General features: G+C 38.2%; 1 protein-coding gene across 4 annotated transcripts; it reads left to right on the forward strand.

Moving 5' to 3' along the window:
• The first annotated feature begins 3,181 nt into the window (after positions 1-3,181).
• Positions 3,182-13,003, forward strand: LOC107793234 (uncharacterized). 4 transcript variants are annotated; one of them, XM_075241618.1, is made up of 10 exons: positions 3,182-3,349; positions 3,520-4,016; positions 5,062-5,440; positions 5,967-7,360; positions 8,312-8,425; positions 10,501-10,580; positions 10,759-10,815; positions 10,927-11,081; positions 11,702-11,812; positions 12,743-13,003. In XM_075241618.1, the coding sequence occupies exons 2-6, from the start codon at positions 3,606-3,608 to the stop codon at positions 10,528-10,530; spliced, it is 2,328 nt and encodes a 775-aa protein (XP_075097719.1). In that variant the 5' UTR covers positions 3,182-3,349; positions 3,520-3,605; the 3' UTR covers positions 10,531-10,580; positions 10,759-10,815; positions 10,927-11,081; positions 11,702-11,812; positions 12,743-13,003. The 4 variants fall into 4 exon arrangements, with proteins under 4 accessions (XP_075097719.1, XP_016471024.1, XP_016471026.1 ...); XM_016615538.2 differs by lacking the exon at positions 10,501-10,580; XM_016615540.2 differs by lacking the exons at positions 10,501-10,580; positions 10,759-10,815.
• Positions 13,004-13,317: the final 314 nt, after the last annotated feature.

Genomic DNA, 13,317 nt, shown 5'->3' on the forward strand with positions numbered 1-13,317 from the left:
TTGAATTTAAACACTGCATATGTCCTTTCGCTTCTGCGGCCCCAAACTCCGCACCTGCAGAATCGCTTTTACGATAAAAACTCCGATTTATGAAGCTCACTTAATTCCACAAGGTTCTCACGTGCGCTCCAAGATCCGCACTTGCGGAAGCGCTTCTGCGCCCAATTGTCCGCTTCTGCGAAGCCAGCTTCACTTACCTATTCTCCGCATCTGCGAGGCCTTGTTCGCATCTGCGGGCTCGCAGATGCGGAAGATTCCTCGCACATGCGACACACCCTAGGCCATCCCCAGCTCCGCTTCTGCGTCACTTCAGCCGCACTTGCGGCTAATCCCCTCGCAGGTGCGATCATACCAGAAGGCAAAAATCTCAACAATACTTCAATTCTAACTTTTGATATGTTAACCATACATAATCCACCCGAGGCTCCCGGGACCTCAACCAAACATAATAACAAGTTCTAAAACATGATACGAACTTAGTCGATGCCTCAAATCACATCAAACAACATCAAAAACACAAATCTCACCCTAATTCAAGCCTAATGAAACAAAGGGATTCCAACTTTTACAATTAATGCTGAAACCTATCAAATCAACTCCGATTGACCTCAAATTTTTGCACACAAGTTATAAATGACACAACGGAGCTATTCCAACTTTTGGAACTAAAATCTGAGTACGATAACCACAAAGTCAACTCTCGGTCAAAGTTCTCAACTCTCTATACTTCCATTTCTTCAACTGTCGCCATTTCAAGCCAAAATCACCTACGGACTTCCAAATCACTATCCGGACACACTACTAAGGCTAAAATCACGCTACGGAGCTATCAGAACCATCAAAACTCTATTCCGGATCCATTTAGACACAAGTCAATATCTGATCAACTATTTTAACTTAGGCTTCCAACCTTGGGACTAAGTGTCCCAATTCATTCCAAAATATCTCTGGAACCTAACCAACCACCCTAGCAGGTCACATAACAACAATTGAGCATATAATAAGCAATAAATGGGGGAACAAGGCTATAACACTCAAAATGACCAGCCGAGTCGTTACAACCTAAGCCTTCTGCATGTTCTTGGATATGCTTCAAAATAGTGATAGATGGAGTCAAAATAGCGGTCTGGTTGGATGGAGCTTCCCTTCTTCCTTATTGTGCTAGTGCATGGGCTACTTTTGTTCGTGCATAATAGAAGCAAGCATAGATTTTTAGCATATCAATGAATTTTATTTATGTGGAAAAAAATTATTTCTAATAAAAACAAGCTTCTACGCCTCAAGAGAAGTTGACAATTCACGGATCAGATATAAGGCATGCGTCTTTTTCGGGCAGTGTGTCACGGATACCCACTCTTGGGGTCGCCACTGATATTTATACTTGCATTATAGTTGCAAAATTTACCCATCGGGATATGAAATTCCTCTATCTTTTCAATGCAACTTCAGAAAATCGAATTTTAACTAGATTTATCTCTTCAATGCAACTTTAGAATCAGATCTGAAGTTCTTCTATCTCTTCAGTACAACTTTAGAAAAATCAGATCTTAACTAGTTCTATCTCTTCAATGCAACTTCAAAAATCAGATCTTGAGTTTTTCTATCCTTCCTATGCAACTTCAAAAAATTCAGATCTTAAGTAGTTATATCTCTTTAATGCAACTTAGAAATTGGATCTTAAAACATAAACTTGTTCTTCAAATTTTAACAATCTAACACACGATTTGACGTCTAAATCTACTCCAAACGAGCTCAAATTTGAATTAGTATTTTCAAATATCATAAAAATAAATCATAATTATTAAATTGTCAAAACAATAACAAATCTATTACTCATTTTGCAACTATAACGAAGAAGAAATCTCGAGCACAACCTATAATGGTATTTTGCAATTAAGAGGAAGAAGAAATAATCAGCTTTTGGATACATGCGACATGAATACACAGAAGAAGAAAGCAACAATGTGTAGCGATCCAACCGATCGTTTTGAGCATTTAAATTCCGTTCAGTTGTTTGAAGTCTTGAGTAGCTTCGTACGATGTACAATAGCTTGCGCGAATCGTCGGTTTTGGTTTTCAGATGATGCGGGGTTGATTTGAAAGAATGATTCTCAACTAAGAAGCTTTAAGTCGGAAGACTTGATCAAGTTTGACTTTTATGTATTTGAACTCGGATTAGAGTCTTGATTGTTCCGTTAGGTCCGGATAGTGATTTTGGACTTGGGCGTATGCCCGGATTTGCATTTAAATATTTCTAGAAGGTTTTGGCACTATTTGGCGAAAGTTGAAAACTTGAAGGTTTGGAATGTTCATAAGTTTGATCGGGAGTTGACCTTGATGATATTGGATTCAGCTTGTGGTTCTGGGGATTGGAATAACTACCTCTTATTTTTGGTAGCTTTAGATTTATTAATCTGTTTATGTATATTTCGAAGAGATGATGTATTTATTTCGTACCAACTTTGTTTTTAAGTCTTAGAAACTCATGACTTGTACTACCATTCCTTAAAATTTTGTATATAATGCTTAGTTATTTTATTTATTGACTATTGTTATCCTATTTAAATTGTGTTGTCTATCATTTGATTTACCTAGCGGATTGTATTAGGTGCCATCACGACTAACAAAATTTTGGATCGTGAGAGCCTTTATATGACATTCATCATCACCAAATAAAGCAAGTCAATCTCCTCCTTATCTCATCCTCTAATTCAGCATGGTGAGGCGGGGGTTGAGGGGGGAGGGGTGCTAAGATAAAATGCAATTCCGCATAGTAATAGGCATGGCTGGATTATGTATTTTTGTTTGGGATTACTTTCTTTTCATATCCCAAGCATTCGATAATATTCAGCTAATAAAATTATTTTATATAATTGTCATAATTTTGAGAAATTTAGATTCGTCGAATACTTAACTATACAACTTAATATTTTATATATCAAAAAACTTTTTAACTATTATTAATGTTTTCTTCCATAGCTACTAATGTAATGCATAGTTCAATTATATTTTTAAAAGTTGTATCTAGTCAAAAATCCTCATTAAAATGTGGTACGATGGATTAGGGCATAATATCATAATATAATAATAGGTGTAATAAACGAAGAAGAGATTAGCACGCGTGCAGCAAGCCAGCAACTAGTGCTGGAAAATAAAAAGGGAAAAAAAATTATACTAAACCCGGGTTCGAAGTCGCGCTCTATCTGTTTTTCTCTCTCTAAAAACAAAAACGAAAGACTTCCTGCTCCGAGGTTGCGACCCTTTCTCTCTCACGCACACACCTACTCACTTACATTACACACTTCACAAATTACACCACCAAAAACAGCACAACTCGCAACACAAAAAGGTAGAGTATAATTTTTAACCCTTCCCTAAATCTTAATCCCCCTTATTATTTTTTCAAATTTTCTCACAACGTCATTCCCTCCCTCTTCCTCCCTTCCCCCTTTTTCCTCTCTAGGGTTTCTGATTATCCCCTTCCCCCCCTATGGCTTCTTTTCTCTCTCGTCTTCACAGGTTTCTCGAAGGTTCCACACTAATTCAAATTGCATTGCAACGGCGTCGTTTTTGTTGCGTCGTCCATCAGGACTGCCTAGGGTTTGATGGATTCAACGGTAGATATTCAGGCAGAGCTCAGATCGGACGGTGTGGGAGAGAAGAGGCCGGCGGCTGATGACGTGGAATTGGAGGAAGCACCGGCTCCGAAGAAGGCGAGGGGTAGTATGGTGATAGGGACTATGAAGAAGGTTGCTGAAATGGTGCTTGTACTTGCTGCTATGGGTAAGATACGAGGAGGTAGGGTTCCTACTGCTGCTGAAACGGAGGTGATGGTGGTGGCAAGGGAAAAGTTGGCTCACGTATGCCAAACTTTCGCGCCCAAGGATGTGTTTCCACGCGATGCTTTTGGTGCTGTTATTGAGGATCTTGGTCTTAATAAACTGAAAGAACAGAGGTTAGGGTTTCGCCCTCCCAAAATGTCCATTGCTGACAAGTTACTGATGGCTAAAAGAAAGGTAGCTCAACTTTTTGTTTCCGTATCCGCTCAAGTCCTATTTACTTTTTCCACTGATAGAATCGAAATGAATGATGTATTTTAGTGTTTTAAACAAGTGTATGTGCATAGCAAGTATATTGAGTACATAGGCGTGCTTGTTGTGTTGATTTAGTGGATTGTTATTGGTATGCTCGTTTGTTAATTATGATCCTTCTGGGGAAAAAATTGATTGCCCCAATGTTTCTCAAAGATGGGCGGTGAAGTTGGAGGTTGTGATCTTTTTTCCAAGTGTAGGGGTTGAATAGCAATTTTTAATATACTTATGGTTTGAGTCGTGGAATCAGTCACAGTCATTGACGCTTGCCTCAATGCAGGATGCCTACGTTATATTCTCTTGGGGTGCTCCCCCTCCCCCCCCCCCCCCTTTTTTTTTTAATATATATATATATATGCATATGATTTTTCTTGCCGAAATGCAGGCTAAGGTTGTGTACAATAGACCCTTGTGGTCCGGCCCTTCCTTGGACCCCGCGCATAATGGGAGTTTAATACATCAGGCTGCATTTTCTTTTTTATGCTTATGATTTAGATATCCATAATTTAATAGGACATCAGAGATGACTTATAAATTTGCCTTTTTGAGGGATATGGATTATTTGACAAGAGTGGGTTGCTCTAGTGGTGAGCACCCTCCACTTTCAACCAAGAGGTTGTGAGTTCGAGTCACCCCAAGAGAAAGGTGGGGTGAGGTTCTATCGAAAACAGTCTCTCTACCCTAGGGTAGGGGTAAGGTCTGCGTACAAACTACCCTCCCCAGACCCCACTAGTGTAGTGGGGTCATACTGGGTTGTTGTTGTTGTTGTTGTTGTTGAGGGATAGGGATTATATCCGGTGCAGGTAGAACTTGAGTTTGAAGTTGCAAATTAGATTCACTGTTCTTCAATTGTAAAGTCTTGCAATTTAGGCGATTATAGTTCCAATATAATCGAGTGGAAATTGATTTTATTGGGTTGTGGCTTATATATCTTATTGAGTTCTACTTTGTCTTTCCCTTGTGCTTATAGTTGGAAAAAACTGAGGAATTTTCTGTACCCTCTGCCACATATTCATCTCAACGGCCTCAAGCTAATATGGCCACAGCAATTGAAGGCCGTGGTCCATCACATGTTGCCCGTGTGGTTCCTCCCGATAAGCCAAGTCATGTGATAAATCCCTCTGGAAACTTCCAACCTGCTTCACCTTTGGTTCATGGAACTTCGGCAAGCTCTGCGCCTTTACCTTATCAACTGCCTACCAGTGAGGTCAGGCCAGTTATCTCTAGTGGAGTTGTCGCTGGTAATCCTGTAAGGGATTCTTCTCTAGTTGCATTGCCCAGAGTCGAAAGGCCGAATTTCAGAATGGACGGACGACCAAATGGATATTCCCATGCATTGCAAGTTCAAGGTAACAAAAATATGTTCCTCTTAACTGTCAAAGGTGCTCAAGGATTTATCCTGGACTTGTATTTTGACTTCCCATATGGGGGATCTCTTATCCAAATTAATCGTGGATATATATACAGAGGTAGCTTGTGGTGGTAGTATAATTGCTATACATGGTCACTTCATCCAAAAAAAAAAAATAATTGCTATACTTGGTCTCGTTCTTGTACCATGCGTCAAATAACTTAAAAAAGGGAATGCTATGTGGTTTCTTCATTAAGCGTGCTTACTGATTTGCATCCTTCTCATTCTAGAAATTGATTCCAATATTAAAGATTACCATTTGTGTATCATCATAGGAGGCAATCTCTTTCTACCTTTAATTCATCTACTAATTCTTGTCACTTTTCTTTGTAGTAAGATGCATATAAAGCAATTTAGTATTCTGGTGTTGGTACGAGGAAATTAGTGATTCCATCTTGTTCGTTGTTTAAACTTTTTATTCTTACTGTTGATCTGAATCATCACAAGTATATTGTTTTCTACAGCAACTTCTGGAGATCACTCAGGTGTAAGAACCCCAACCTGGTCGGTGCAACCTGCGTCAGTTCCAGCAGCTAAATGTGGACCAGATAACAGGGTGACAGCGCAGCCAGCTATTAAAGTTGAAGGAGGAGCTGATGCCAAATCAGGTATGGCGCCCCAAATAACAGCATCTAGGCCATTTATTACTCAGGTCACAGCCGGAAATCCACCAACTATTCACCCACGTTTACAAGGAACAAGCTTTGTCCAGTCTCCTCCTCTTAGCAATGCTCATGCTGAAATTGGCAAGATTGTTCAGAAGTTTCTACAACCCCGTCTTTCGGAGCGGCCTGCCTGGACTCCGCCGTCTCGCGACTATATGAATGAGGCTTTGACTTGCCAAATGTGCAAGTCAACGATAAATGAGGTTGATAATGTACTTGTTTGTGATGCTTGTGAGAAAGGGTATCACTTAAAATGTCTCCAGACGACAAATCAAAAAGGAGTTCCTAGAGGGGAATGGCATTGTGGAAGGTGCTTATCGATGACTAATGGGAAACCGCTGCCTCCTAAATATGGTCGTGTAATGAGGAATATCAATGCCTCTAAAATGTCTACAATTGCATCAGCTGTTCAATCATCACCAGATAAAAAAGCTTCTGGTCCAGATGAGAAGGTCATTCAGCAGAAGATAATAGCAAATGGAAAGGTTCCTTTGAAGAACTCTCCTTCCGTTACTATGGCAAATAACGATAGGAATCTACCATCTGAGCCAAAGATGGAAAATGACAAAGAAATGGGAGGAAATATTATCACGTCAGGTAAAGAAAATATGGAGAATAAAGATTCCTTGAGATCCTGTTCAAATAATCTGACAGTCATTTCCAGTGATAAGTGCCTTGCTACATCTGCGGGTTCATCAGTTGATAGATCTTGTGAAGAGAAAGTGGTCGAATTGAAACCTCAGGCTCTTGTAAAATCTGAGACAGTTTGCCATTCATCTGATCCCTCACAAGCTCTTAATCACCTGCAAGCTAATGACTATGCAGGGGTGGCAAACACAACTGAGATGCCATCTGAGCAGTATCATGAAACTCAGCCCATGGCCAGTGGTGCTAGAGAATACATCGCTAGAGCAAGTGTAGGTAACAGTTCAAGTGATGAATCTAAAAACGTAGAGCAAGCTGTTGGGCAAATAAATACTGCTGAATTTTCTATAGCCAACAACAGGGATGCTGAGTGTGGTAGCTCATCATCTGATCAATTTCAAAATGTTGACTGGATTGGAAACATTCTTCAAGTTGTAGATGACAAGTATTATTATCACTCTTGCCGCATTAACGGATTCGTATATAATGTTCAGGACTATGCTCTTGTTCGTTTTGAAAATGAGAGATTGATTCCTTCAAAGCTTCTGGTAAGCATTTACTTCATCAGAGTTTGACCTTTCTTTCCATTTAAAGAATTTATGATTTTCTTGGTTTTTTGGGTAAGGATGATTTACTTGTTCTTTATGTCAGTGTATGCAATATTTTGGCTGATTATTCAAGTAAAAACTTTCTTGTATAGGGTCAACGATAACATTGTTTTCTTAACAAATGTTGAGCATTATTTGTTCCAATGTTAGCATTTCTGGCGTTATAACCGCTCTGAATTGTATGTCAACTAGGTTCAATGCTGAGAGTATTGCCTGTCATATTCTGATATGACCCATGGAGCTGTGTCAGTAGCTTGTGCAGGTTTAGCATTTGCGTGCAAGTTAACATATTTCAACTTTGAAGTCCTAGCACTATGCTTATGCATAATATTCAGGATATCTTTTACTTCATTTCAATTACTGTGACTCATCTATTTTGGGACGTTTCAACATGCTTGACCCCATTCCACTAATAGTATACTATAATAATTTTTAAACAACCTTTATGAATACAAATTTATTCAACTATTCAATTTTTGTACTTATTGATCTGATAGTTGCTCTGTCAAACTAACTTTATAACCATTATGTTAATAATCTTCTACGATTACTAATATAGCATTTAAGTCACATTACATCTTAAAGGTTGTGTCCAGTCAATATTGTCATATATAATGGAAGGAAGGAGTATAAAGATAGAAACTTTTATATCTGTCATTGGGTGTGTGCAAATTTGCGCTTTTCCGTATTGTTTGCTAACTGCGATGATTCTGCTAACGCTATTTGCCTAATAAGCTATTATGTAAATTTTCCTCTTAGTCTTTACGAGCATAGCAAATATCTCAAGCTCTGCATAATTATGGCCTCGGTAGTCTTGCTACCACATATATACTTTCTCTTGATATGTATCCTCGTGATTCATTTGAAGAAGCCTAGACTTTTTACTTGCAGACTATGTGGGAGGACAAAAAAGCAGGAACAAAGTGGGTTACTGTCAATCAATGTTACTTTGCACGGGAATTACCACAATCTGTAGGCCGCCCGTGCGTGGAGAACAATAATGAGGTAAACAAATAATTAAATTGTCTTCTCCTTGTATTTTGGTACACTTGCTATGGCTAGGGATGACATGATTTTGATTTTTCATGATTGTGTGGTCTTTTGTTGTCATCATCATGCATGTAAATTTTGCTTTAGATAAATGCATATTTGCTAGAATGCATTGATGTGATGGAGATGCAGTGTACTTGTGCATAGCTCATTTAGTGTTTAAAGCATTAAGGATGAAAATGAAGATGCATCAATCGTCATCACTAGTTATGTCTGTTGAAGTTATTAGTGTCACCACCCTTTTTTTCAACTTGTGCTTTATCCATTTGGGTGTTGTATTCATTTTTTTCTGAATATGGAGCTCAAATGAAACCTTGAATGATTCTAATCTACGTGGGAGGTTGCTATGAGTCTCAAATGTTATGAAGGGTTGGCGATGGTGATTGCTGTAGATTTGATTTGTTTCTCTCCGATGATGCTGATTTTGTACTCTTTTCTGTTAGGCTCTAGATAATTTCTTGTAAGAAGTCAAGTTAGAAACACCCACTAAAATACTGTCTGATGACCCCCATACCTATATATATTCAACCCTGCCCTGCTGGCCCAGAGTCTTCTACCATCTCATCCCATAGCTGTCTGCCATCCCCATACCCCAAGCCCTAATTTTCAACCCCACCCGTCCGTCCATTTCTTTCCTTTTTTTCACGCATTATTTCTTCTCTTCTAATTTGATTATTTATGTATTTTTCCCCTGATCTTCTAAACCCCCCCTCTCTGGCGACCGTCTTTCCAACATCTCTGATACCTCACCTTGTCATCACACTAGTCTCCTTCGTCCCTATGTCCACCCCTAATTTCTCTTCCCCACGTCCGTCCATCTCTTTCTTTTCCTAAAATACATTACTTCTTCCAGTTTCTTCTTTTTAAGTTTTTTGATCATATCTTGTTTAATGCTAATAAAAGATTTTAATTTCTTGTTCAAAATTGTCATCTAAATTTTCTGCTATTTCCTGCTGCACTCGTAGCTCTAAATTATCCTTTTTGTTAATTGTACATTTTGGCTTTCTTCTGTCATTTACCCGGTGATTTTTTTTTAAAATTTGCCTAGGGGTATTTCAGGAATGAAAATTTATCTGCACAATCCATTATGTAAAAATCCCAATATGATGCATATATTCTTTTATACACTTCAATATGAGAGGATATGATATCCCCCATAACCTCAGCCTGCGTACCATACGACAACTGGATAAAAGGGTTCTTTAATGTTGACTTAAACTGATGGAACTTGGGGAGGAGTGATAAATTAGAGAAATAGTGTTGTTTTGAGACTGGATGGACTATGAAAACATGCAGAAACTGAGAGTTGCTTAGAAGAAATTAAGAGAACTAAGAAAGGGAGAAGAGGGAGAGGATTAGAAGAGAGCCTAGACAGGAATCACATGAGAATATCTGCAATATTCTCCCCTCAAGTAGTTTTGGGATAAGCCTTTACTAGGGGGAAATTACTTGGTGACCACTGACCAGGTAGGACTTGAAGGATAAGCTGTCCAGCAACTTTTTCAAAAGATCTCCAACCACTTGTCAACTAATCTGCTGTCCATGTTTCAATACAATAAAATAAAGCTTGGATTGACCAAAATATGAAGCAACCTAATGGCAGACACATACATGACTGGACTTGGAAGAAAACTACCCTAAACATTTTCAGGTGTAGAGTCCTCCTAAAAGACAGTATGAACCTATTGAGGTTTATTTTACATCATGTACTCTGATTGAGAGATTCTAGTGTTCACTGCCGTTCTGTAGCAAGGGGGCCCTTTTTAAAATTGGAAGCAAAAAGCACGCTCTTTTTTGGTTGTTTGTTATTGAAAGCATCTCGAGTGATGAGTTGAGACATTTTTGATGGTAAACTAATTGAACAAGATATTGAATCATAAAGAGGGTTGCATATGACTACAATTAATTGACTAAAGCTACAAGATTTTGCAGAGAATGTATCACATATAGCTTACCAACCTGCATCTTTGTCTATCTTGCTACCAATATAAATGTAGCACGCAAGAGATAATATATGTTCCATGCTGTAGAATCTTACGTACGCAGCTGGAGCTGACTGAGGACATGGCCCTAGACAGGAAGGTGTGGAGGTTAAAGATTAGGGTATAAGGTTTGTAGGTAGTCGAGCGTTTCTCTTTGTCTTACTCAATTCGCTTGCATTAGTGTTAGTATGATATCTTTTATCCATAGATGGCTATCACTACCTAGAGTTTGACTGTATTCTTGGATTCAATCAAATTTCATCTTGCTGTTATTCCTACTTGTTGAAATTACTTTTTCTTTTTCAGTTGTTCTCTAGCCGAGGATCTATCGGAAACAGCCTCTCTGTCCTTCCAGGGGTAGGGGTAAGGCTGCGTACATCTTACCTTCCCCAGACCCCACTTGTGGGAAACTTCTGGGTTTGTTATTGTTGTTGCTGTAGAATCTTACGTATCACACTGCATGTCCTTATACAGGTTTATTTGTCTACTTATATTAGCGTAGTAATGGCTGGCTCGATACAAGGCCCGTGTGAAGTACATCCTGCAAGAAAGTTTACCGAGGAAAGTGAGAGGAGAGCTCGCCTAGCAAAGGGGTCTAATGATGTATCACGACCTCTTTACATATGCAAGTATGTTGAACTTTTTTCATTTGTACTTCTCTTTCTAGCAGTGGAGCAATTTCTAAATGTTGTTTCATATTTTTTTGGTTCTTCTGCTTGCTTTAACTTAGATTTGAGACATTTACAATGAGTTGCAATTCTGTTTGAACTCTGGTGGAGCAAGGAGGAATCTAACTTCGATTGATTGTTTCATTAATTGGTTTTTAAATGTTAATTGCATCTTCTAAGTTGATTAGGGGTGATGCGGTAGTAAACCGTTAGATTGCTGGAATCAATTCTGTTGATAAACTACTGCACTTCAATATAAATGAGGTTACTCTAGTGGAAACAACAATCCACCTCCAAACACGAGGTTGGGAGTTCGAGTTACCAAGGGAGCAAAGTGCAAAAAGGGCCACTTTAGACTTCTGGGCATGGGTTTGCTGGGTGGGGTTTAGCATATCAAAAGAAAGGAAGATATGATACACTTCAGATTTTTTGGATAGAGAATTGATTATATGCAGCAACCTACTTTTTTTAATAAAATTGATAAGATGCAGACAAATTTATGAGCAGTGGAACCTTGGAGATTCCCTAGTTTCACATCTCTCATTTGTAATGTCAGTTGACAAAGTTAACTTCTTATGCAGATGGATTTATGATGAATCAAAAGGGCTATTTCGTGATATCTCTTGTTGATAGAGGTCAGATGATAATTATCTGTTTATTGCAACTGCTGCTTGGCTCGTGGCTTCTATCAGGTACATGAGATATGGCATATCTATTTTTAATTTTTAGCTATCTTTCTTTGTTAATAATGGAAAATATTGGGTCTCTTTCTCGCTTGTTTCACTTCCTTCCCTCCTCCCTCCTTTATTCCTGTTGGTGTGTGGGCCAGAGAAAGGTGGGGATTCATGCATTAAATCCAAAGAAATCTATCATTGTGGCAAAAATGGGAAACCTCTATAACCCAAAACTTTAAGCACATGATAGACGTTATTTTGGAGCACTGTATTATGTTCTACCAGATGTAGAGTCGTGACCTTATTATATATACATAGTTGTTTGCTTTTCATAGTTAATTTATTCAACCTGTTGTTTTTAATTAATGATAGTATCATCTTATATCAAACAGTCACTTTTTCAGCTGCATCGTCATATTTTTTGTTGCCGCATCCTTTTTTTTTTTTTTTTTGTGTGCGCGCGCGAGTAAAATGGTGGTCTTTCTTTCCTTGCAAGGATATGCTTCCTCCATCATTTTGGGTGCCCTATTTAAGCTGTACCCTAGTACTAAGCTAAAAGATTTGAAAATCTTTTTTCCATTTATTGAGAAGTCAAATTGTGATTATTTTCCCGTATGAAATATGATGAAATGGAAAAAGAAATACAGAGGTTTGGAGAATATTATATATATATATATATATATATATATATATATATATATATATATATATATATATATATATAGAGAGAGAGAGAGAGAGAGAGAGAGAGAGAGAGAGAGAGAGAGAGAGAGAGAGAGACAGAGGAAAGAAGTGAGGAGGAAAACATGAAGAAAGTTTTTTACAGCAACCTAAGATTTTTAACTAATATCTAAGTCATTTAAATTCCACTTTTTCTTACAATATTGCAAATTAGCTCTTCTAGTATTGTTTTATGATTTTAACTTGCATTTAATTCTCCAAATGCAGCTTGTTGCAGCACTGACCCCTTGACATTTGTGGAGGAAGTCTCAGATGGTGTACAATATTTAGCTTTAGGTCCAACCTGTATCATTCTTCCATTAATTGTGTCCTGACCCTCCAGTTTTTTCTATTTTGTTAGATTATAGCAATTTGAAGAGTGAAACAAATCCTTTTATATGTTGTAACTGCCATCCCAATAGAACGTAGGTTAAATATCATTCATCCAGCAAAGTATGAAATAAAAATGCCCTTGCTTTTGACATTCCATTTTACATTCATAGTTCTCAACTCAGTCCTGTCCCATTCCCCTGGATAAGCGCGCACACTGTCAAAAGGCAGTCATTAGTAGCGTTGATTGGATATCCAGAATAAGACTCAATATGCTGTGTTTCCTTCCTAGTTCAGTTTGAAGATATATCATCAATTTAATATTCGCTTCTCTTCTAAGTCTAAAGAATGTTATTTGCACTTGTGACATATAATCAAGTGGTGGAGCCTGTTGAATTGAAGGCCAGTGAGTTCTTTGTTGTGAGAACCTCCTGGATTAGAAAAAGAAGTTGATTATGGCTTGTCACAATGAT

The sequence above is a fragment of the Nicotiana tabacum genome, chromosome 21, assembly GCF_000715075.1.
Source record: "Nicotiana tabacum cultivar K326 chromosome 21, ASM71507v2, whole genome shotgun sequence".
Taxonomy (NCBI): Eukaryota; Viridiplantae; Streptophyta; class Magnoliopsida; order Solanales; family Solanaceae; genus Nicotiana; species Nicotiana tabacum.

Coding starts and splice junctions, on each gene's coding strand:
- LOC107793234 (XM_016615538.2), top strand. CDS start 3,606: ATGGATTCAACGGTAGATATTCAGGCAGAGCTCAGATCGGACGGTGTG. Junction 4,017..5,061: donor TACTGATGGCTAAAAGAAAG/GTAGCTCAACTT, acceptor TTGTGCTTATAG/TTGGAAAAAACTGAGGAATT. Junction 10,816..10,926: donor CTGTCCTTCCAGGGGTAGGG/GTAAGGCTGCGT, acceptor GTCCTTATACAG/GTTTATTTGTCTACTTATAT.